The sequence below is a fragment of the Denticeps clupeoides genome, chromosome 14, assembly GCF_900700375.1.
Source record: "Denticeps clupeoides chromosome 14, fDenClu1.1, whole genome shotgun sequence".
Taxonomy (NCBI): Eukaryota; Metazoa; Chordata; class Actinopteri; order Clupeiformes; family Denticipitidae; genus Denticeps; species Denticeps clupeoides.
In genome coordinates, this window is record NC_041720.1 from 5,837,267 (window position 1) to 5,861,616 (window position 24,350).

General features: G+C 44.7%; 1 protein-coding gene across 8 annotated transcripts; it reads right to left on the reverse strand.

The window, feature by feature from the left end:
- Nucleotides 1-591: 591 nt before the first annotated feature.
- Nucleotides 592-23,569, reverse strand: fmn1 (formin 1). 8 transcript variants are annotated; one of them, XM_029002589.1, is made up of 19 exons: nt 23,517-23,560; nt 21,545-23,189; nt 18,966-19,141; nt 15,510-15,630; nt 14,098-14,159; nt 13,302-14,005; nt 12,389-12,530; nt 11,234-11,321; nt 10,426-10,487; nt 10,229-10,317; nt 9,996-10,125; nt 9,670-9,816; nt 9,177-9,236; nt 8,961-9,081; nt 4,464-4,556; nt 1,648-1,699; nt 1,412-1,561; nt 1,247-1,328; nt 592-1,090 (listed from the first exon to the last, which is right to left on the reverse strand). In XM_029002589.1, the coding sequence occupies exons 2-19, from the start codon at nt 23,133-23,135 to the stop codon at nt 1,046-1,048; spliced, it is 3,915 nt and encodes a 1,304-aa protein (XP_028858422.1). In that variant the 5' UTR covers nt 23,136-23,189; nt 23,517-23,560; the 3' UTR covers nt 592-1,045. The 8 variants fall into 8 exon arrangements, with proteins under 8 accessions (XP_028858422.1, XP_028858421.1, XP_028858420.1 ...); XM_029002588.1 differs by having other exon boundaries at nt 593-1,090; nt 12,389-12,533; nt 21,545-23,181; nt 23,517-23,569; XM_029002587.1 differs by having other exon boundaries at nt 593-1,090; nt 12,389-12,533.
- Between the last annotated feature and the right edge of the window lie 781 nt (nt 23,570-24,350).

Genomic DNA, 24,350 nt, shown 5'->3' on the forward strand with positions numbered 1-24,350 from the left:
TCTTTATTCGTTTGGTTGCTTTGGACATACGTGAAATATACAGTACCGGCCAAACGTTTGGACACACCTTCTCATTCAACGTGTTTCCTTTATTTTCATGACCATTTACGTTAGTAGATTCTCACTGGAGGCATCAGAACTATGAATGAACGCATGTGGAGTTATGTACTTAACAAAAAGTGGAGACCTGGCCTCCACAGTCACCGGACCTGAACCCAGTCGAGATGGTTTGGGGTGAGCTGGACCGCAGAGTGAAGGCAAAGGGGCCAACAAGTGCTAAACACCTCTGGGAACTCCTTCAAGACTGTTGGAGAACCATTTCAGGTGACGACTTCTTGAAGCTCATCGAGAGAATGCCAAGAGTGTTCAAAGCAGTAATCAGAGCAAAGAAACTAGAATATAAAACATGTTTTCAGTTATTTCACCTTTTTTTGTTAAGTACATAACTCCTCATGTGTTCATTCATAGTTTTGATGCCTTCAGTGAGAATCTACCAACGTAAATGGTCATGAAAATAAAGAAAACACATTGAATGACAAGGTGTGTCCAAAATTTTGCCCTGTACTGTACATGAAATATATGTGAGCGATGAACCTCTAAACCAATTAAAACTATTCATGAACAGTGTGTAACAACATAAAATTGAAATTGCAAAATAAAAACCAGGAATATGAATGTAGAAAATTTGGTATCTATTTTTATTTTTATATATATAATAAATGCCCTTGGCCACGCTAGACCATCCATGCAACTCTTCTGCAAAAGCCTCCCTAATTTACACTTTATGCATTAAAAAGCAAATAAGTGCTGCAAGCTGTGACACTTTTGACCACACGTGGTCCCGTCATCCGGATTGAAAGCAGTAAAGATGGGTGGATCTCCATCAGAACAGGCTGGACTGGTGTTAGCTTCTTGGTACACAGAGGCTGTGTGGGGCGGTCCGCTCAGCCTGACATTCCCGGCGGGAGCGGTGAGAGCAGGCGCTGCTGGGCCAGACTGTAACGGCTGCGGTGTCCCGCTCTCCCGCAATTATCCCCTCTTCTTCTCAGCTGGTGGCCATATTAGCCTCCTTCTGCCGCAGCCTCTCTTTCTGTTGGGGTGGGGGGTGGGGGGGTAGTCCATAAATGATCCCCTCCTTCGGCAGTCGCTTTATCATGTGTGTTTACAGTAACGTGGCTTTCGAGGTTTTTACATGCGATTATCCTACAGTGTGGAAAAACGGGAGCAGGAGGGCTGGAACACTCACTAGGCCGTTGGCGTGGATCGTCCGAGTTTCCACCTTCTTCTCCGCAGTGATGTTTCTAACAGACTGCTGGGCCTCCTTCAGCCTTGGACATAGCATAGATGAAATATTACAAGAGTATAAAAGGCATAACCTATAATCCATAATCCCCAAATAATCCATTCTCACCTTTCTTTGGAGATGCTCTTGCTCTCGCGTTTCCACCGGGTTTTAAAGTCCCCACAGAACTCGAACCAGAGCATGAACACCTGACTAGGCACCACTTGCTTCTCGCCAGCACGGGGCTTCATTCCAAAGTAGTCGACCAGTTCATAGAAGCTGGAAGGACGGGAAAAATAAATGGGTCAGTGTGGTCACAGGTTCTCCGGTGGCATTCCAGATTTCATATTCCAAATTTCACTTACTTTTTCTGTGCACTCCTCAAGTGATGGTTGGTTATGCTGTAGTCTTGTTGTGCTGAAGATCACATCAAGACAACACTAGGGTAAATACATGGACTGACAAAAAAAAAAATGCTCAATGTGATTGTTACAGTCCCTGTTATCTATAAAACATTTACATTTACATTTACGGCATTTACCAGACGCCCTTATCCAGAGCGACTTACAATCAGTAGTTACAGGGACAGTCCCCCTGGAGCAACTTAAGTGTCTTGCTCAGGGACACAACGGTAGTGTGTTACCCACTAGGCTACTACCACCCCTATATAAAGCGTACTCATTAAGTGACATTGGGAGGCACATCCTGCTCAGGTACACCATGGAACTGTAATTTTGGGGGCCCTATACTGATCTACCGAGCACATAGATTTTCCATTACGAATGGGCATGTACAAGTAGTGGAGTTGAATCTGAACAGCTGTTATGCTTGTCACCAGAATATGTAAAAAAATGACACAGAGAGGCGTGGCCAGATGAAGTGAAAAAGCAAAAGTGAAGTGATTGTGATACACTGCAGCACAGCACACAGTGACACAACGAAATGTGTCCTCTGCCTTTAACCAGTCACCCTGAGTGAGCAGTGGGCAGCCATGACAGGACGGTACTTTGGGGACGGTTCTTTGCTCAGTGGCACCTCAGTGGCACCTTGGCGGCTCGGGACCTTCTGATTACGGGGCCACTTCCTTAACCGCTAGGCCACTACCGCCACATTAAACCCAGGTTGAGAACAATGGCAAACAAAACTGCCAGGCGTTACATATTTAACTTTCATCGTTACTTACTACTTAAATGAAAAAAGGGTTCCTCAATAGCGATTATCAACAAGGCCTATTTGCAAAAAGGTAATATTCAGAACTGGCTCAATGAGTCTTGTGGCAACAGTGCAGACTGAACATGGAATTTCATATAATAATAATAATATATAACAACTTATTTAAGTTATAATCAAGTCATCTGTTAATGCAGACATTCTTCATGCATGCAAATAGTAGACATGAAAAAGCCATTCGTATTTACATCAGGCAATATGCAGTAAGCTTCTTTGTCATGTATGATGTCACATTTTAGGTCATGCCACTTCATTCTTTGTCCAGGTTTAACAGATAAAACAATCTTCAAAGGAACAAATGTTAGTGGTGTATTTCATTGTGCCATTGCCCAAGGTGCAGATGAAATCAAACAATCACTGTTACAAATGAGCAAAAAAAAAGGACAAAAAGTCTTTCTTGCTGCTGCAGTCATGTTCACAATGAAATAATGGATGGAAACATTACCTTAGTTCTCTATTGACCTCTAAAGGCAATTCAGCAGTAGCATAGTGGTGACTCTTGGTCACAGCCACAGTCAAAAGGTCCGGTCTATGCCAAAACGTCCCCGATCCCTATCTGTTCGTCTGCCATCTGAACACAACTATGTAACCCAGGTAGAGAAGGCCAGAGACAGTTATCAAGGCCCAAGCGTGGATATTTACCATGGCAACAGGACGTGTGTGTGTGTCCTTATCTCGGGCCGGGAGACAATGGAGTAACGATGGTGCGGGCAACGTCGAGCAGGGAGACGACCGCGTGCAGTGGAGCCTGGACCCGAAACGCCAGCATGGCTCAACAATAACTTTATACAGAGGGATTACCTTACCCGGGGAACACATCGCCACTTTGGGCTAGTTTGCGGTGACATATGTTGTCAATCGTGTTTCTATATGACTCGAGTTTTATGTTCCTCCACGGAAATCTTTCATATTATAGTTTGCAGATTTACACTTCATCTTCCTATAGTTTATAGTGGGTCATTCAGAGTGGATCAGAGAGATTTTGCCGGGTTTCGCACTGAAATATCACATTATGTCCACATATGACATTTACATTTACATTTACGGCATTTGGCAGACGCCCTTATCCAGAGTGACTTACAACGTGCTTTCAAGTTACCATCGATGAAGAGATTAATTCCGGTTCACTAGGACCCCAACTATGAATACATCTATTTAATTCACTCTGTTGTAGATTCTGTACACAAAGTTCGACAACAAGAAAATTACAATTTAATCTAAATATTCTTTAAAGAGGAAGGTCTTGAGCTGTCGTTTGAAGGTGCTCAGTGACTGAGCTGTTCTGACCTCGAGGGGAAGTTCATTCCACCACCGAGGGGCCAAGACGGAGAAGAGTCTAGATGAGCGTCTTCCTTTTACCTTCAGAGATGGAGGGACCAGGCGAGCAGTACTGGAGGCTCGGAGTATACGAGGTGCAGTGCGAGGTGTAATAAGGGCTGTGAGGTAGGATGGTGCTGCTCCATGTTTGGCTTTGTAGGCCAGCATCAGTATTTTGAACCTGATGTGTGCAGCTATTGGGAGCCAGTGGAGGGAACGTAGCAGAGGGGTGGTGTGGGAGAATTTGACATGTTTTTATGTTTTATAAAAGTTGTATTTATAATTAAATTCATAGCGAAGAAATTTGGAGTAAATATTTGACATAAGTGGCACTGTCATTCACTTTCCCAAACTGCTTAGTGCTGTTATTCAGGGTCACGGACCATCCCGGGACAATGGGCGCAGGGAAGCTGGGGGGATTAGAACACCCAGAATTAGAATGTTCAGCCTCGGATGTGTGAGGGTACCATGCGGCCTGGCACAAACCAATCATTTGCAAAATTCCTTCACTCATCAAATCGATGGCAATCCCATAATCCACAGTGTGGGTATTTTGACGGGCTCCACTGAAGTGAATGGGGACCTAAATGGTTGCTCATTGGGCCACCACCTGGAAAAGCCGCAATTGTCTTACCGTTAGAAACGAAAGCTTCCATTTTCTCTTTAAATGGATGTAGGTGTTCTTCAGAGGAGTGGGAGCATGCAGTTTGGACATCTTTTTCACAATCTAAGGATATAAAGAAAAAAAAAAGTATTTTACAGTGGACATGGTCAGGTGTTGAAATACCATGAAAAGGAGCCGAAATCGCCGTCCACTCTACCTATCAACAGATATTGGATTTTGCCTCTTTTTTTTGAGGGACCGGGAGCCCAGAGAAACAACATCACGCTGCTCCACCTGTATGCGAGTCAAAGGTTATCGCCCTGCTTTTACCCCGGGATAAAGGATTTTCCGAGATGCGCCGATGACGCCACAGATAGCCGCCGCTCCGCCTGTTTGTTCTCTCCGGCTTCAGCGTCCAATCGGAGGATCTTAGGAGCCAGTCTCCCACCACAGTCATAATACGCCCCGATGCCAGTCGGGCCCCGCCGACACGCTTGATGGACGCCGCGCGGGATTAGATTACAAACAGAACTCTTTTCATTCAGGATTTGTGTAAACTGTGGTGGCGACTGCCCGCTGGAGAGAGTGTGTCCTTCACCTGATTGTTTGCAGGGAAGAGGTCTCTTTATTTCCTAAGAAGTGGGTAACTCATCAGTGTAAACTCATTCAGAACGCTTCGCTGCAGCTAAGCTCAAATGTAAAATCAAGAATGTTATGCCTGAAGGAGAAAACTATATCCTTTTTAAAATCAGCTTTTATGTCATAAAATTGTAGTTTTGTGCATTATCAATTTGTTGCTCCATTGTCAATATCGTATCAAGTATGCGAGTCTACTTTGCAATGCAGAAGATATATTGTGGGGGAAAGATGAACATTTTTTTTTTAGACATTTACAGCATTTATCAGACGCCCTTATCCAGAGCCACTTACAATCAGTAGTTACAGGGACAGTCCTCCCCTGGAGACACTCAGGGTTAAGTGTCTTGCTCAGGGACACAATGGTAGTAAGTCAGATTTGAACCTGGGTCTTCTGCTTTATAAGCGAATGTGTAACCAACTCCTACTGTGGAGAAATGGTGGATTGTTACGAATAATATAAACTTCTTATATATGTAATTTACAGAGCACGGCGCTGTCACTCAAATACTTATTGACCAATGACTGGAAGCCCCACCCACATGAGAGGTTTGTATTAAAACTCAACCAAAACCAGCAGAGATAGAGCATAAACTCTATCTGAGCAGAGTGGTGCGGCGGAAGCGTGCTGGACCCATAACCCAGAGGTCGATGGATCGAAACCATCCTCTGCTATCATCTTGCAGGGCCAGTGGCGCAATGGATAAAGCGTCTGACTCTGGATCAGAAGATTCTATGTTCGACTCCTGGCTGGCTTGTGCATTTGTGTCCTTTGGGGGCAGCGGTGGCCTAGCGGTTAAGGAAGCGCCCCAGTTATCAGAAGGTTGCCGGTTCAAATCCTGATCTGCCAAGGTGCCACTGCCATGGCTGCCCACTGCTCACTCAGGGTGATGGGTTAAATGCAGAGGACAAATTTCACTGTGTGCGCCGTGTGCTATGTTGCTGTGTATCACATGTGACAATCACTACACTTAAACGAGCAAGGTGTAAGCAAAAACTTATGTGGACCAAGAAATTCAGAAGCATGCTATTTAACATTTAATTGTAATTATTAGAATGCCTTGAAAACATAAAACCTATACCTTCTGCTTATGTAGATGGGTTTTTTGGGTCAGTTTTCGGACCATGAATTTAGCCCAAATCCTAGTCCTTTTAATCCAGGACTAGGCACAGTCCATGAGCAGTATACTAAAGGATAACATAAAACCGAATTGTGATATATTTTAACACTTTTATCTAATTACAAATGTAAGCCATTTTTATTCTTGAACAACTTCTGATACAAACAGTAACTCTACATTGGAGCGCATTGGATGTGACTTTTTAAAATACAGCTCGAGAAATGTTATAAGAATATTGGATGCCTTGTTCATTTCTAAGGCCAACTTCAGTTGTTTTATGAGATAATCTGATCTTGTTAAAGCAAGCTATGAAATGTAAATAAGTCCATTTTGGTGCAAAACATCCGAATCCCATTAATTCTATGTGGTCTCCTCATTAGATGTGTGGCACAGGGTCTTTGTACCGGCCAGTGAGAAACCTCGTTTAAGAAAACAGCAATTAGGGGACATTCCCATTTTGTCCAGACACAAAAAGCCCCAATGAGTGAGTCATCTGATACAAAAGGTCTGGCGGTTTTGGTCATTCACCAAGCCATGCTTGCGATGAATGTGGTCACCTTCAGCAGCCAAAACCACAAGATTCCAAATAAAACAATGTGACCGATGCACACACACACAAAAAAAAAAAAAAAAAAAAAGAAGTCACGCTTCAGACTTGGCATGGGGGAGGTTCAAACGGCGGGACAAAAGGAGGCTGAGATGAGCAAGATTTCGCAGTAGTTGGAGTCGGCTTGTTGACAGAAGAAGAAAAGAATCTCGGAAACGCATCAGCAGGACCACATCGGAGCTCTGCTGATACAGTGTAGCGGAGAGGGTCGGTGTGCATCTTACCAGGGAGGCCTGAACGAAGATAAAGTCATTCCTCGTTGGCGATAAGGGTCCCTGAACTCAGATTATATAAGACGGCGGGGCTTCAGCATCTGCTCCCCTTCAGCAACGCGGACAAAAAAGACGGAGCGTCGCACAAAGACAGAAGGAATCTGATGGGCTGGATTAGAGTCACATCTTAAAGGCGCCAAGGTAGAATCAGAAAGACTCGCGCCGTCTCACCGTGGCATACACCAATTGAACCACAACATTACAACTCCTGATGGGCAGAGTGGATAACATTTAGTCAGTTGTTTTACAGCATTTATCAGACGCCCTTATCCAGAGCGATGTACAATCAGTAGTTACAGGGACAGTCCCCCCCTGGAGCAACTCAGGGTTAAGTGTCTTGCTCAGGGACACAATGGGATTTAAACCTGGGTCTTCTGGTTCATAGCGAGTGTGTTACACACTAGGCTACTATCACCCTGGTTGTTGTTGAAGTTGTTGAAATTGATGCACTGGAAGCTGGAAAAAGGGACAAGAGTCCATGTGACTTTGACCAAAGAGTGAAGCAAACCCCACTTACTACCATTGTGTCCCTCAGCAAGACACTTAACCCTGAGTGTCTCCAGGGGGGAACTGTCCCTGAAACTACTGATTGTAAGTCGCTCTAGATAAGGGCGTCTGATAAATGCTGTAAATGTAATGGTCCAATCCCACAGAAGAGCTTCTGTAGCTGAAAACTACAGAAGGTGTCAGAACACACCCTGCGTTTTCGCTGCTGAAAGTGGCCACACAATGATCCAAGTACCCGAATCGGACCGTGGAGCAAAGAGTCAGGATCAGTTTTTATTGGCTATGCAAGGTTTGCATTTGCTGGGGAAGAGATGCTGACTTGAATTCCAAATCTCCAGAACGCAGTTCAACTGAGCATCCTTGGGATTTGCTGGAAAACAGCATGGCTCTCCACTCAGGCTTGAGCGTCATTGGGGGGAAGTGTGGTGCTTTTAATATTGTGGATGTATTGGCGAGGCGTCCATGCTGCTCCTGTTGGCTTTACCAGCAGGCCGAAGGATGGCGTCATGTGGGCAAACGAAAATGGAGAAAATGACAATGCGATTCCACGGTGAAGGATGGCCTTTGAAATGAGGTTTAGCCAGTTTGCCTCAGTTAAAACCAGCCTTTGAGAGCAAACAGAGTTTCGTAATGCCTGTGGTCGATGGCGGGAAACAATAACTTGTTACTCAGCGATGCTTTCGAATCCCTGCCATTAAAAAAAACAAAAAAAAAAAAAAACTTGCAGACACCGCTGACAGAGGGGCTCGGCGTGGCGAACCTAAAAGAGCCATCCAAGCAAAAGGGTGGACTTATACTTAGTCATCTTCTGGAGGTTTTCAAACAAAAAGCCCAGCAGACTCGCCACAAAATAACAGCCTGCAACGGGGACGCTAACCACGGACACCGAGTCTCCTGACTCTCGGATATAACTCATTGTCATTCAGCAACAACATTGCTGCTGTCCCTTCAGTTCAAGCGGTAGGGGTGTGCAGATATATCAGGGTCGAAGATCTGCCCTGCTAAAAAAAATGCTCCGGTATTTCAGAACATTTCAGAACATCTAGTTGCTCTAAAATGAGCTTCAAGATTTTTTTTTTGTCTTGTGCATATAATAATAACAGTACAACCTGCAGTGAAATGCATCCTCAACCACTCTTATATAAAGATATAAAATAAATGAAATAGAATAAAGGGAAAAATAAAACAGAGGAATAAAGCTAGTAAAAAGTGAGCAAGAAGCCAAAATGCCAGATAAAAAGCTAAAAGCTAAATGCTAAATGCGCTGACACAGTATGTAGCAGGATGTGAATGTTGTGAAATGTGAAAGGACGTGAAAGTAAAATTTGAAAGTAAAAAAATAAAAACAAAATAGTGAGTTACAGTGCAAATTGAAGTATCTCACCTGCCAGGTCTCTCCCCAACTTCCTCAGATCATTGTTAAGATCTTCAAACTTCACTTGAGCAGCAAGGAAGACCTCTTGTGGCTCAGGCAGTGGGAAAATACTCTTATCCATTCCAGCCATCTAGAGACCATAATCCCAGATTTGACACATTAGAAGACATATTTGGCCATAACATTAGAATATTTCATTCGAACTTCGAATGCTTAGGCGCCTACCTGATCAAGGTTGTGAAGGTAGTATGACACTACAAAGTCCACCAGGCTAATTCGATTGTCCTGTCGTTCCGGAAAGAGACAGTTTAGCAAACACACCCATCAGGATTCATTTTGCAGTTTGGCAAACATTCAAACCAACAATTCATGACAAAAGCATCTCCACCTTCTAGGCTTAAGTGAAAGAGAAGTGATTTTCATTGTGATACACTTTAGCACAGCACACGGTGAGACAACGAAATGGGTCCTCTGCTTTTAACCATCACCCTTAGTGAGCAGCGGGCAACCATGAAAGGCCCCTGGCAAGCAGTGTGTGGGGATGGTGCTTTGCTCAGTGGCACCTTGGCGGATCGGGATTCGAACCAGCAAACTTCCAATTACAGGGCAGCTTCCTTAAGGTCACCTAGGCAACCACTGCCCCTCCCCCCCTGACAAATAACAGTTATTTAAGGAAGTGATGGCAACAATGCTGATGAACTGAAGAAAGGAGGCTCACCCGACTTTTGACATCCTTCAGCTTGGGCAGGATCTCCAGTCCGAAGCCATCGGCCTGCCCCCGGGTCCTGTTCCCCCCGTTCATGTAGTTCCCCAGCACGAGAACGAGCCCCATTATGTCCCTCACACTCTGCCTGTGCAGCAGGGCCTGCAACGCACCGCCGGCACTCACTCACCACACCGTCAATTACGGGGACTACAGGCCTACAGGCCTTCATTTCACTCAAGTGGGGTCAAGGAGATTCAGACAAGGTTGCCATGGAAACTAATTCTACAGTCCTGCTTTTATTATGGGCTCATTGTCTTTGTGTCTCACAGATTTTTTACCTCGCAGACGGACAAGACGTTTTCCACTTTGCGTTTGATAGAGGTGATGCCTTCGGTGAAAACCGACTGGAAGATGAGGCATCGCGCACGTCCTGAGAAATCAGGGATCTGAGAAAGCTCATACAGGAACCTTCCATGGGACAGAATATTGCATTGTGCTTTACAAAAGCATTTTTAATTGTTTCTATCTTATAATTATATCCCAGAACACAGTATACTGCAAGAAATCTCACTGCTCTGGTTTATCCAGCATCGCGATGTGCTCTTTGTCCGCAGTTTCGTAATGTTTTTTCAACCTCTCCAGCTCTTCTGGCAGGGCCCTCTGTTGGGGACAAATTTCTTTTAAAAAACAGCTTACTCGTATTCTAGGTACGTATAAAACAACACCAAACACAGTAAGGTTGGTACGCGATTCTGATGTAACACTTACGCTCTCGTATAAAGCTTCGATTGTCTCCAGGTCCACCACTGAACTGTCTCCAGTCAGAACGGCTGGTGAAGAGAACAGTAACATTAATCTAGTGTTGGTGCAAGGCTCTGAAACCGGCGTTGGGGTAATTCAATTCATAGGCCGGACCAGGAAGGGGGGGCAGGATAGGGTCTCTGCAGGTTTCCCATTAGCATTTACACGGATTTCAATGCCAAGAAATGCTGTTCTTTGCATTAATGTACCGTGGAAGAAAAAGCAGAAACTTTTTTTTCTCCTTTTGTGGAGCTAATGATGTTTAACCACGTTAGGGAAATTCTCACTGAGAAATCAAACAGACCTTTTTCAGTCAACCTCAAGAAGGAAAGAAACACAACATATCGTTCACCACCCAAGGTATGCAGATCTCTGGACCTCTGGATGGTTTGAGTTTGGAGCTTGGCCGGGCTATTGCAGTGGGATGGCCAGTGAGGGGGGGACAGAAGCAATTCTGACACCATCCTGACCGAAGCCACGTTCACGTTCGGACCAACCAAAACATTTTTGCCTCCCAGCACGTCGTCCTGAGTGGCAGATCGGATCTGGGCAAATACGCTGATCACTTCAAATGTCACTTCTCGGCTCATTGCCATGACATTTTTTTTTCATTCTACAATACTCTTCAAAATTATCTTCTATAGATAAATATCAAATATATTTTTGCATCACTGTCTTCCATCATCAAAAGAAGAATTCAGAAATCTGACTTGTGTGCAAAATGATCATGTTGTTATTAGCGCGGTCCCCGTGCTCAGGGACGGGTGTGGCTTACCCTGCCGGATGTCCTTCATCTCCAGGTGCAGGCTGGAGATGAGGATGCCCACAGCCTGGGAGCGCTTGCCGTCCAGGAGTTTGACGAGCTAAAAGAAAAGTTTGTGACAGTTACAAAAAAGTTTACAGCAAATTGGCAAAAGCCGAGGCAGGAATAACCGAGAGACACGATTACATTTCTTGTGTGCAGTCTTTAAGTATTTAAGAAGAAATGTGCAGGCTCACATTTCCCCCCCAAAGTTCTTTCTATTGACAAATGACACACAATTATGCTGAGAGAAATTACAGGAGACGAACGTGGCGTCCCTGTTATTGAAAGAGAAAACACAATCCCGTCTCACTGGACCGGGACGCTAACCAGCTAATTTGCAAATTCTGAAGTTTTCTTTTTTTCACAAACCTCTGACTGTTAGAGACAATGTCAGCAAAAATTGTTTTGTTCAATGAATGAACTTAACACGATATACTTATTCCAGTGTGAAATATGCATCTGCTTAATTTGAACCAATAGGGTAAATATGTCAATTAATCAAGGGACACAAGGATCCTATTCCAATATTTCTCAGACCCTAATTAACTGAAGAAACTGTGCATTAGCACTGACTTGCTTTGAAGAAACTCTGGGTAATATGAATGTGCTCCTCTTAAAACTGGCAAAATACAGTTGTGAGGAAAACAATGGCGTTTAATGGCATCATGTTCTGAATTTCACATGAGGAAAGATGGCAGTGTTGCATGCTGAATAGAATGAACCTTTTCTTTTGCATCAATGAAAGACTTGCCTGATGTCTCTTCAACACATTTAGGCATGTTAAACCCTTGGCATGAGCTACAAATAGGCAACAATAGGCAATTTATACATTTACATTTACATTTACAGCATTTATCAGACGCCCTTATCCAGAGCGACTTACAATCAGTAGTTACAGGGACAGTCTCCCTGGAGCAATTTAGGATTAAGTGTCTTGCTCAGGGACACAATGGTAGTAAGTGGGATTCGAACCCGGGTCTTCTGGTTCATAGGCGAGTGTGTTACCCACTAGGCTACACCCACCCGCGATTACCGCGTTTACAGCCCCTTTTTCACTTTGATAAAAAAAAAAGTGGTTGAAGAGGAAGTTTTCTGAGCTCTCAGGAATCAGAATCTGCCACAGACCTTCTTGGCCTTTGCCTTCTTCTCAGAAGTCCCAGAGAGAGGCTTTCTCTTAGTCTGCAGAGCTGCTTTGGAGAACAGGTCCTCAAACTCACTGGCGTTCAGGAGCGGTGGTTCTTTGAGTGAACTCCACAGTGTGTCATTACTGCTGAGAAGACCGAGAGAAGGAGAGATAGACAGAGGGTTATAAAATGAACAGGCCAATGATTTATTCAGGCCACGTTGACGGACAAACGTTCCTGAAACGTGACCTAATGTCACCCTGCAAACACACGTTCATGCGCCAACATGCTGATGCACAGCAACACTCAAGTGGGCAAAGAGACTTTTCACATGGCATCACGTTACGGCATGACAGCAGAGAAGTGGTTGGTGGACTGGATTCCAAAGAAATCAATCCCATCGCTAGTGGTCCTGGACGCCTTCCTCCGTCTGCAAATGGCCCACCATACAGACCTCAGGATGCAATCGTTCCTCGCGAACCTCCCAAGAAGTTGAACACACAAAAAAAAAGAGCTACAAATGTTGGGTTCCTGTTTCAAAGTGCTTTCAGGCCGACGCATCTGGATGATCTTAAAGGAAAGTTGCGAAACGAGTGATGAGCCCGATCATTTATACAGTGAATTTTTGTTCAGTGGCCACTCTGTGTTGTCCTTCTGTGGGAAATTTTGTTTATCTACGCGTTTGCACCAAACCCTGTTTATTGATGCTGTCAACCTTTCATATGTGAGAAAGACATTTTCCTCAAAGATCCCAGTCCAGGGAATGCAGTAAAAACAAACTGGAATGAAAATGAAGCCATTCCTCTCATACTTGGGCCTGCTGTGACATTCAATACATGTGGAGCCATCTGCACGCTTAACTCGAAAGTGTTTGACCTCTATATTGACCAACATTTTAAGCAGAGGCTCCTTACTTGACATCCTGGATCTGAATTCTTGTCCAGTAGAGGGGCTTCATGGGACAGGAAGGTTCCACGGCTGGTTTACGTGGGGGCTTCTCCACTGGTGTGCTCTGGGTAAAGCCAACTCCCGGAGGAGGGGGAGGAGGAGGTAAGGGCATGCCTCCTTGTGCTGGTGGAGGTGGAAGTGGAGGTCCACCAGCGAGCGCTGGTGGAGGTGGCGGCCGCAGCAGAGGTCCCTCAAGTGCCTGTGAAGTGGGCGAAGATACGTTGGAGGTTACGGGATTTGGAGTTAGTGAATCAGGGGGTGGGGCTAAGGTTGTGTTGCCAGATAACACAGATGAAGTTGTTTCCACTGTTTCGGGTGATGATGAAGGGGATGGAACTGGTTCTTCATCAGTCTCAGTTTTGGCTGTAAGGCCAAGGTTCAGTGAGGCTATGTCAATTTTCTTAGGTACGTTGTGATGGGCGGTCTTAAGGATGTCCTTGCCCTCCTCCTCTTCGTTTGGTTTGATGAACGTCTCTCTGTCCGTCTGGATGCACACTGTGCGGAATGTCTTGGGTGACGCGTCGTCCTCAGTGGAAACTGATGCATCCTTCAGGGAGCCACGAGATGCCTCCTTTGTATCTCTCTGAAGGTCTGCTAGTGCCCTCTCCAGCTCAGACACGGTTTCTGCGTGTTCCCCTCGCAACTGGAAGAGCTTCAGCTCAAACTTGGCCTGTGGGGACAAAAAATATAAATTAACGAATGTGTTTTAAATTTGGATTCATTCGTGTTCATTTAGTTCACGGTCGAGGTCTCAGAACTCACATTTAACTGTTCAACTTCCTCCTTGCACTCTCTCTTCAGATACAGAAGTGCAGTCTGGTGCTCTGGGGTCACAAAATAAATATTTAAATTACAACACCATTAGCCCAACTTCATTATTTCATTATGGTAATACATGCCAGTTAAAAAAAAAATTAAGACATAAACAGTGGTGGCCTAGTGGTTAAGGAAGCGGCCCTGTAATCAGAAGGTTGCCGGTTTGAATCCTGATCCGCCAAGGTGCCACGGAGGCGCCACTGAGCAAAGCACCGTCCCCACACACTGCTCCCCGGGCACCTGTCACGACTGCCCACTGCTCACCAAGGGTGATAGTTAAAAGCAGAGGACACATTTAGTTGTGTCACCGTGTGCTGTGCTGCATATAATATTTGGTGGGAGCCTTCTATACGGCATGAATTTGGCCTTAGCATTGTTTTTTCAAGATGATAGGTGTACAAATCCTTCTATAATAGATTCCAAAGGTGCTCAATGAAGTTAAGGTGAAATGTCTCAGTTCTGTGGTCACCATGTGTGAAAATGATGCCTCCTGCCCCTACCAACCACTCGTTCAAAATTTGAACCCGATGAACGCTAGCTCTGTCATCTTGAAATATGCTTGTGCCATCAGGGAAGAAGAAATTCACTAATGGAATAATCAGCTTGTGCAGTAATAATCACAATGGGAGGCTCTTATCTATTTGCTTTGTTAAATCCAGGTGGTGACATTTTTTTTGACAGGCGGTGTATGAATTCTATAAATGTCTATGGCTACTAGAGTGATTCCAAAGGCTACAGAAAGTCACTCGACTCAGAAATATTACATAAACACAATGTTAATGCACATGATGTTTATAAATTTCCTCTGGTATCAATAAACTACTTCCTTACCCATTCAGCAAACCATATATTGCCCACTGAGGGTTCCTATTTATATTTGTCCACATGACAAGAGGGTGGCCCCTTTTTCTAAAGAAAGGGTTTGGCATAGGAAGTATTAACATGATACCAGGAGATGGCAGCCCATCCTCAGAAGAGTGGACCTTTCTTCCTTTCAGCCACCAGAGCCCAAGATAATGGCCTGCAATACTGGCACACGAAGCTTGTCTTTCTGAGCCTCCTTCCAACTGTGTGCATAAGGTGGGTATTCTGAATACGACCACGCCTCGAAACTCAGAGCCAGAAGAACATTGGTGAGAAACGTCCTAACAAAAATCACAGTGTCCTAGAGAGTCGCTAGAGTCAACATGAGTGTTTTGTTTTTTATTACCACGTTGCTATACTCTCCCTTGTGGTCACGTTTCAGGAGATGACACCTACTCCTTGAGTTACCTTGAATTGTTTGAGGAGTGTCAGCAAGCTAGAAGGGCAAATATTTGACAACAGGCAAACAGAACCTGTTCCCTTCCAGAGCTTACCTGCTTCTGTGTACTTGAGTCCCACCTTCTCCTCGTGATCTTTTGGTTTAGGTGGGGGCCAGATGGCTTGCAGACGTCCTGGGGTCCGTTCCTCACCGTCCCCTGGGGAGGAGACGTCACACTACAGGAGAAGCACAGAAAGTCTTAGAACGTTTGTAGTACCGGCATACCACAGTAATACATTATATGTCATACTTGAAGGTTTTTCTTCTCAGGTGTCTTTGTGGAAGCTCTCTCAAACAGGGCTTTGAAAGCTTCCCTGTCACTCCTCATCCTATCCTTGATCTGATCTATGTCGGGCTTTTTCATTGGCTTTGGAGTGAAGAACGCCTTAAAGGCCTCAAAGGCTGACTCGGCACCGGTGGCCTTCTTATTATCCTCAGGTGTCTCATCCTCCTTCTCTGTGTTTGTATCTTGGTCATGTTGAGTACCATCACTGTCCTTCTGGTTCTCCACAACTGGCTCTTGATGGCTTTTCTCTTTCTCCTCTGTCTTGTTGCTGTCTAGGTTGAGGAGCTGGGAGATTTGGTCCAAGACACTTCCCTTGGATTCGGTCGGTCCTTTTGGGGGACTTGACCTTATGGGTGACAGGTCTGAAAACAAACTTTCCCTGACTGGCCTTGTTAGTCGTGCCACGGCCTCCTTCTCCTTCCCTGTCGCTCCTTTCTTTGTCAGGCCACCGAAGAGAGCAGGCAACTGGACTGGTTTTACTGTTGGTGTCCGCCGTGGGGATAGAGTGAATTTTACTGAGGTGGAGGCTGGTTTCACCGAACTAGTAGCCTCAGGCTGGCTCCCAGGGACAAGCTCTTCACCTGTTGCATCCTTTGTATCTTCCTCGGCCATGTTTTCCTTCTGTCCAGAAGAATCATCTTCAGTAGCCTTCGTCTTATCCTGCGGGTCAGGTTCTTCAGGGACAGGCTGTAGTCTGGTAAGCGTGATGACTACTTTGGTTGTGTGGAGGGCTGCACTTTGGTCAAAAGCAGATGTTTCACTTAATGGGCTCGAGGGAGTATAATGAATGTCTATATCTGGACTTTTTGTATGACCTTTTACTGCGGACAAATCCACACTTGAGCTATTATCTGACATTCTTCCCTGGTGGATTTTTGAAATCTCCTGGGTTTTCTGTTCAGGTACATTGTTGGTATCATCACTGAGGCGGTTCCAGCTGTTAGTGTCTATAGATGCCCCTGACATATATTCCTCAGTATTCATATGTAAAGCTTGGTTTTTGCTATCGTCAGAGACATCTTCAAGTAACTCACTGGAAATGTCATCCTGTCTGTTTTCTGGTACAGTCTCATTAAAGCTATTTGAAAAATTCGCTTGGACCTGGTATTCAGACCCTAGCAGGTCTTGCTTTTCCAAAGCCACAGCCGACCCCAAAAGACATTCCCTTTCATCCGTCTTGTCCAATGTTTTTTTAGCATCTTCATTCTTACCCTGTATTTCAGCCTTTATGTTTCCTTTAATTTCCAAATCCGTCCTTCTTCTTTCTTCGTTGTTCTTGCGTTGTGAGCCCTTCTCAGACAGGCTTCGGAAAAACATCAGCACCTTATCCTCAGTAGGGTCTGGCAGCTTCGCTTTTTCCATTTGGGTTAAATTACTGGGAGATTTTGTATCCATGTCCATCAATGATCACAGAGGATATTAATAAATCAGCTTGTCATTCTGCTTATTCAGTGTTAATCCATGTATTTTTTCACTTATTTCACCCCATAGTTTGTCCAAGCCATTGGCTCCAAATATGCAAAGTTGGTACGTCAAGGATGTATTCCAAAAGGACGGTCTTCAAATCTTTGTGTCACATTTTCAAAAAGTCCCTGAAGCATTCTGGTTCCACAGACATAAAACAGCAGGCGAGCAGCCCTCTGCAGACATGGCCGCCTCCAAAGCGTTTAGCCAATCCTCCAGACTTACCACACAAACACACCCAGGCAGAGCACACATGTAAACACGTGCACAGGCATGCACGCGCACAAGGCCAGACGGCTGGCTGATCTCGGCCGTGGCTCAACTGACCAGGAGGTCTGGGCCCGCCTGTAAGGCAAGTGCGCTATTCACGTTGATAAGCCAATCAGGTCACATCCGTATACTCCCCTGAAAACGTTTCATGCTAGCAAAAAAGGTTTGGCAAATGCATACACATTGTACAACATACACACGTTCCAAAAATGCTCGCAAATTCCAACATTTATTTATCGATGCAACCATTTTCTCAGAAATCAGTAAAATTTACTTGTGAATCCAAGCACCCATTGCCACCCACAAAAAACAAGGACTATTAAAAAAAGGAATATTAAACATTTTAATATTTCAAATGATGATTGAACATGTGAGCATGTCAGCGTGATATAATTCAATGGTGGGAACACTCTGTAACCAATGATTAGCCAGGTAGACCAGTCAACTGTCCAACTGGTTTTCTGGTTGTCAGCATCACTCAGTGTCACATGCGCTCTGCAACGGGATACGATGGCTTTAAATCTGCTTTAAAACCAGATGCTTGCTGTAAGTGAGGCGCCAGGCAGATGGCATTCTGCATAAATCCACAAGCTGGTCTGGTGCACTCCTTCACTAACTTTTGCATTCTACAACCTCAATGTATGTAAAAATATATATATATATTTATTATATATTAAAAGTCAACTGCTGTCGTTTTAAAGCATAAAATGTTGTTTCTCTTATTTATAATGCACATAATGCGAGTACGGGTTTGCTTTTGTCTTGACCATTCTATCTGCACACCTACATTATGCAGCATGACGCACCTAATTTTATCAGAGCACACATAACATGAAAAGATAACCTATGACCTTAGGAGGGTCATAGGTTGCTGATTTTTTTCATTTTGCTGTTTGCGTCCCACCCTGCTAGCTAACAGGACACCTTGCCAAGTCAAATTAATTAAAGGAGCCAATTCCATAATTAACAAACCACTGACAAAATTGCATGCTAGCATAAAGAATATATTGTCCTTGTCACATTTCTCCCACTTTTGACCTTCGTTGTTGACTGCAGAACTGTGTTGACTCAGATGCATATAATATTACAGTAGACATGTCGGATGACATATTAGTGCTAAGGTTACACCCTTATAACCTTACTAACACTAAAACGGTTCATTCATTGGAATAATGACAGACATTGATAACGATATAAATTGTTTACCATGGTTACTGTGGTGACCAGTAGAGGGCAAATAGCAAGGGAAAAATTATAATCAGATCCTAATTATAATATTTTCGAAACTTTCATTTGACTGCTGTCAGCCAGAGTTTCGCCATAACTCTCCAATATGCATGCACATCTCGCTCTCGATCTCTCCCAGAGCAACTTCCCTTTACAACCCGCCCCAAAGGGCATAACCCTTACGCCTCCCAATAGCACTGGCCCAATGAACACATGACCCACATTAATCTGAACATAACTGCAAAAAAACGGTACAATACTTACAGGGAAGATGAGGTCAGGAGAGAAAGGGGCATCACTCAAGATGTCGTGCTCTGGAGGTGTGATTCTGAGGATGTCACTGTGGTTGAGCCGTGAGGTCTGACGCCCGGACCTGTAGGAAAAAAGGGTCTCGTCCAGGTCTAACTGCCAGATGTCATCCTGGCTCGGAAATGATGAGTCTGCAGACAGAAATCATTGGGGCAATAATTTGGACTGAGTGAAACCCTTAACCAGTAAAGAGACGGGAGACGGAAAGTTAAGGCAGGAGTAATTAATTTGTTGAACAAATGACACAGTTACCTACACAATGGGACATTTTCATTCTAATCACTGGAAAATGAAATAGCATATCTGTCACCTAGTGTTAAAGTCAGAGTTGTGATCATTCTGTCACTGTCCCAACAATGCCACCATTTGGACATCATGAAGTACTGCACATTGGGATGAAATAATTTCTGGTAAATTGCAATGTCTGTGGAGATGTATGATTATAATGTTATCAGATTGTTGGTTTGAACCATCAAGAATCAATATTAGCAACAATGATTGTACAGTAGTTAACTGTGGCTTGTAGGATGTTAGTAGCCTAGCGGGTAACAGACTCGCCATTGTGTCCCTGAGCAAGACACAGGGGACTGTCCCTGTAACTACTGATTGTAAGTCACTCTGGATAAGGGAGTCTGATGAATACTGTTAATGTAAATGCTGTAAATGCTTGTGAATACCTTGTGTGGGCACTAATTACGTTGCAGCATTAGAACATGCACTGGAACCCTAAAAGGACAGTTAAGGTGGTTCTCCTACTAAAAATTTGTTTTTTATATTAAAGACACTTCCAAACTGGATATGCTTCCAAGGTTTTCAGTTTCAAAAGGGGGCAGTTTGAAAAATGTGTAAATTTATGAGACGTCATGAGGTGGAAGACGGAAGCTGTCCTCGTCTCATCCTGTTCACAAGAACAAATCATTTAATAAAATGCAGCTACATGGCACGAAATCAAAAGCAGTGACATGCACACACACACACACACACACACACACACACATGCACACTCATCTCATAGACACACTAATCTCCATGACCCTAATCTCGTTTAGGAGGGTGTGTGAATGGCGGAGGCTGCCGGCTTTTCATTTCCTGAAAGGCTGGGTGGCAGGGTGGTCAGCAGGAGCTCCTGCTGAGGCGACAGAAGAACCCCGTGCCAGGTGAACTTGCGCCTACGCTGTCAAAGATTCAGTCACACTTATTCAGACACACACTGCACAAACAAACACTTTTGACCAAAGCAAATAACTTGAAAGCCAATGATTTAAAGTCCTAACAAGGTCAAAGGGTGCAAAGTGCAGGGACTACAAGGCTAAAATATCAAATCTGCAGGCCTCCATAGTGAATATGACACTCGTGAACACTACCGACTAGAGCTGTAAATCTCAGTTTCTATCATTTTAGTCGGGTTCGAGTCAAGCTTGAGTGGTAAATGATCGGTCATCAAACACGAACTTCCAGTCTATAGTACCTATCCTTTCCGTATGATTCGAAGGTGTGTTGATTTGCAATTCTCGGCCACCATCATCGGGTGATGCGTATTAATTATTGCCAGAGAGATTGGAGGTGAAATGGAAAGAAAAGAAAGCAAAGAAAACGGGGCTTTTAAAAAACTCAACTTATCATGCTCATGCCGAGACCACTCCACTCTACGGCACAAGAAGACAACGTCTTCTCAAAAATACCAACACCACACCCCAAAACAGGACGTCTGAGCTGAGAATTAAGTTTACTTAATTTATTCCTCTGCAAAAATTCAGGTCCATAATCACGTGCAAAATGTTCTGATTAATGGTGTATGAAAAATGAGATCGGTCTCAATTTAATGCCAGTGATAGAGGTCCTTACTGAGCAACAAGGTTCCCTGCTGCATCCCCTGTTCCTATCCTGAAATTTGAATGAATTCCGGAACCCTTCGCGGCCCTCCAGACTGTTGTGTGTCTACTCTTGGCTGCGTGCCTCGCCTCCTCATGTGAAGAAACTGAAATCTTTTGATCCTCCCCATTAAGCAGTCCACCAAGACAGCAAACCATGATCAACCAGCGTGAGAGTTTGAGCCCAGATTAGCCGGACTTCAAAGCACCGGATCAGTCTGGAGACGGGACCGACCTCTCATGTCACATGACCGTGCGGAAAAAAACGCACTACCAAGGGATCCGGGGCGAGGGCAGAGTTGCGGATCGAATTCCTCTGCCAGCGCTAATCTCCATCATAACAACCATCGTCACAAGGGGCTCGGTCCTGTTCACCTCAGTGGACACCCACTTCATTCAGAGGATTGGCGCTGGTCTCCTGATGCTTGCATAGCGGGTCCTTCGGACATCATTATTTCGGAACAGAGAATTTAGTTATGTCATGCCTCAGGCGTCTGTTACGTAAGGTAATGTGATTTTTTACCCCCAGTGCCCCATTAAGATCTTGTCTTGGTTCATTTTATTTGATGAGGAGGTGCGATTAAATTCAAAAAATGAGTCCCTGGAAGGTTCTGACACCGTAAATAAAAAGAAAAGATTATTTCATATGTTAGGGTGACCCACCTGTAGGAGAAGTGAGCATTATTGAGCTTTTGGCCACTTTCTGACACTCCCCACTGCAGTTCCGATATAACGTGGAAACAGGTGCAGAACATCTGGTCTCATCCACCCTGTGAGTGGACGCTCGCTCCCCAGGAACTGAGTGCCTTCTCTGGACTTCTGCTTTCTCCAACCTGGGCAGTGGCAGGAGGCATTTGCTGGTCCCTATCGAGGAGCAAGGAGGAACCAGAGGAGGCATAACGGCCAAGCTGCTCTTGGACCTTGGTGACCTGCCAACCATCACTGGAGCTCCTGAGGGTGAGGTGGATACTTTCGTCTGAGTGTTCCGAGATGTAGGACATACATAGGACCCTTTAGGATCAGGAAAAGTGTTTTCTATACTCTGGAAGTCCCACGCCATATCTTTCATGTCGTTACACACAGATCCAAACCCACCCGACAGGTCCCAGTCATCGTCATCCATTAGTCCATAATTGAAAAAAGATCTACATTGGTTTGAAGTCATTTCATCTCCGAGAGTGCATGGTACCTCCACAGGAATGGTGGTGTGCCCCTCTGTGGTCTGAAGAGAGTCTTCATTCCTCCCTTCATCTGGCCACGAAGACTGAAAAAAGGTGGAAAGATCTTGTCTGGTCTGGTCAGCACTAAACTTCTGGATGATGCTCTCTGACCCCTTCATTTCTGCTGCCACTCTTGACGCAGTCTTTTCAAGGAACAACTTACCGAACCAGAATTTCCCGAGGCTCGCTGAAGTTCTATCTTCCAGTGTGCTTTCTTCAGTCAGAGTGGCCTCATTTTTCAGAAGATGCTGGTATGGAGCAACATTCCAGTCTTCGTCTGCCAGTTTCTGAGTGACGTACAACTCATTGTCATACTCTGAGAGTTCGCTCTCTGATTCTGCATCTACATCAAGACTGTCCAACTCCTTAAATACATTTCTTTCTGTTGGTGGGACCAAGTTTTTGTCAGATTTCACTGTACCTGTTTTGTCAGTTTCATGGTTAGTTGGTTCCTCTTCCATTCTGAATGAACACAGTCCGGCATTAACACGTCGTCTTTCTCTCGCCATTTTCTGTAGGGTCTCCTCCACATGCAGCGTGTTCATCAACCACAAATTCTTCAGTCTGCGCCCTCGAGACTTGGTCCTCATGGCCCTCTGAGAATGGCTTAGAGCATAGTCCAGGCTCCAAGGGCAGTTTGGTCTTTTGCCTTCCCGTGGGAGAGCAGGACTCTCCCGGCCTTCAGTGGACAAGGAACGTCGGACACAATTTTGGTTTCCCATGGCAACCTGAGCATTCGTGTCCGTGTACGACATCAACAGGGTTCCCAGCCATGGTAGTCCAGGTCCCTCACTGGCCTTTGATGAGCTCTGGTGCTCAAGCATGTTACTCTCCTTTGATCCCGCCTCTGTGCAGCTGTGGCAAATCACTGACGGACTCTGTGTGGAACATCCATCCATATGGGTGGAGCTGTGACTTCCAGAGATGGTCCGGCACTGGCTGACCCAGGCCTGCTCCCTGATTGGTTTATACAGTCGAAGGACTGAGTGGGTTCCTTCCATGGCGGCCGTTGTCTCCTTCAGACGGATTTGCATCTTGAAGGTCTACCGAGCTGTATGGGTCCGTTTTCTGCAGGAGGAACTGAACATCTGCCGGTTAACCAAAATATCTCTAAATTTACATTTCTCAAGGACTGGCACTCAATATTAAAAGGAATTCATCTGCTGGCACCATTTATCATAACAATTCATGCCATTTGGTAATCAAAAACCTTTCTATTAGGGCAAGAATTTAATCTTGTCCATATTCCTCATGGTATAATTAATATAAATATAAATATTAATTGTTTTAAGTAAACAAAAATGCAGTAGTTTCAGCAATATAAATAATGCATAATAAATGCATAATTACAGAAACCCTGGCATTAAAAATAAAAAAGTCACGTCTAGGACATTTGACAGTGTTGCTTCACTCACCGCGGAGAATCCTGCCACACCTCGCACGCTCCACGAGTGTCGGTGACCTACCGACTGCTGCACTCTGCGCCGTGACTGGCCGCCCCCCCCCAGGCCAATCCGAGAGTCCATTGGTGCTCGGGGTTAATCCGTGTCTTGGAGTGTGCGGCAGGTATGGAGGGTGTCCCACGCCGGCAGACAGACGGAATGCAGGGATTTGGCACCACCAATCTGTGCTCTGTCCTAAATAAGCACAGAGAAGACACCGGTAGGAGCTATACTGCTCTACCGAACCACTCTAAAAAAATAGTCTCACGAAAATATTGTCCATGGTTGTTTCTCTGATATGCTTGACACCAGCATATTCATAATAAATAGCTAAATAACGGCATTTATCAGATTCCCTTATCCAGAACGAATTACAATCAGTAGTTACAGGGACAGGGTCCCCCTGGAGACACTCAGGTTACTGGTCTACTGTCATTGTGGTGAGCTGGCTGCAGGCTTTGTCCTCTAAAACAAATATTAAGATGAAATATTAGAATTAAAAATCCTAATGAGTAACGTACTTCTTGCATCATCTTCCCAGACTGTTGATGCACCCAAGGAGTTGCTGACATGGTCAGTAGAAGTTCCTCAGATGGAGAAGAAATGGTGGCAGTAGCCTAGTGACACACTCGCCTATGAACCAAAAGACCCAGGTTCAAACCCCACTTACTACCATTGTGTCCCTGAGCAAGACACTTAACCCTGAGTGTCTCCAGGGGGGGGACTGTCTCTGAAACTACTGACTGTAAATCTCTCTGGATTAGGGCGTCTGATAAATGCTGTAAATGTAAATGTAAGAAAGGTGCC

Coding starts and splice junctions, on each gene's coding strand:
- fmn1 (XM_029002588.1), bottom strand. CDS start 23,135: ATGCAAATCCGTCTGAAGGAGACAACGGCCGCCATGGAAGGAACCCAC. Junction 1,700..4,463: donor GGAAGCTTTCGTTTCTAACG/GTAAGACAATTG, acceptor TGTGATCTTCAG/CACAACAAGACTACAGCATA. Junction 1,562..1,647: donor TTGAGGAGTGCACAGAAAAA/GTAAGTGAAATT, acceptor CCGTCCTTCCAG/CTTCTATGAACTGGTCGACT.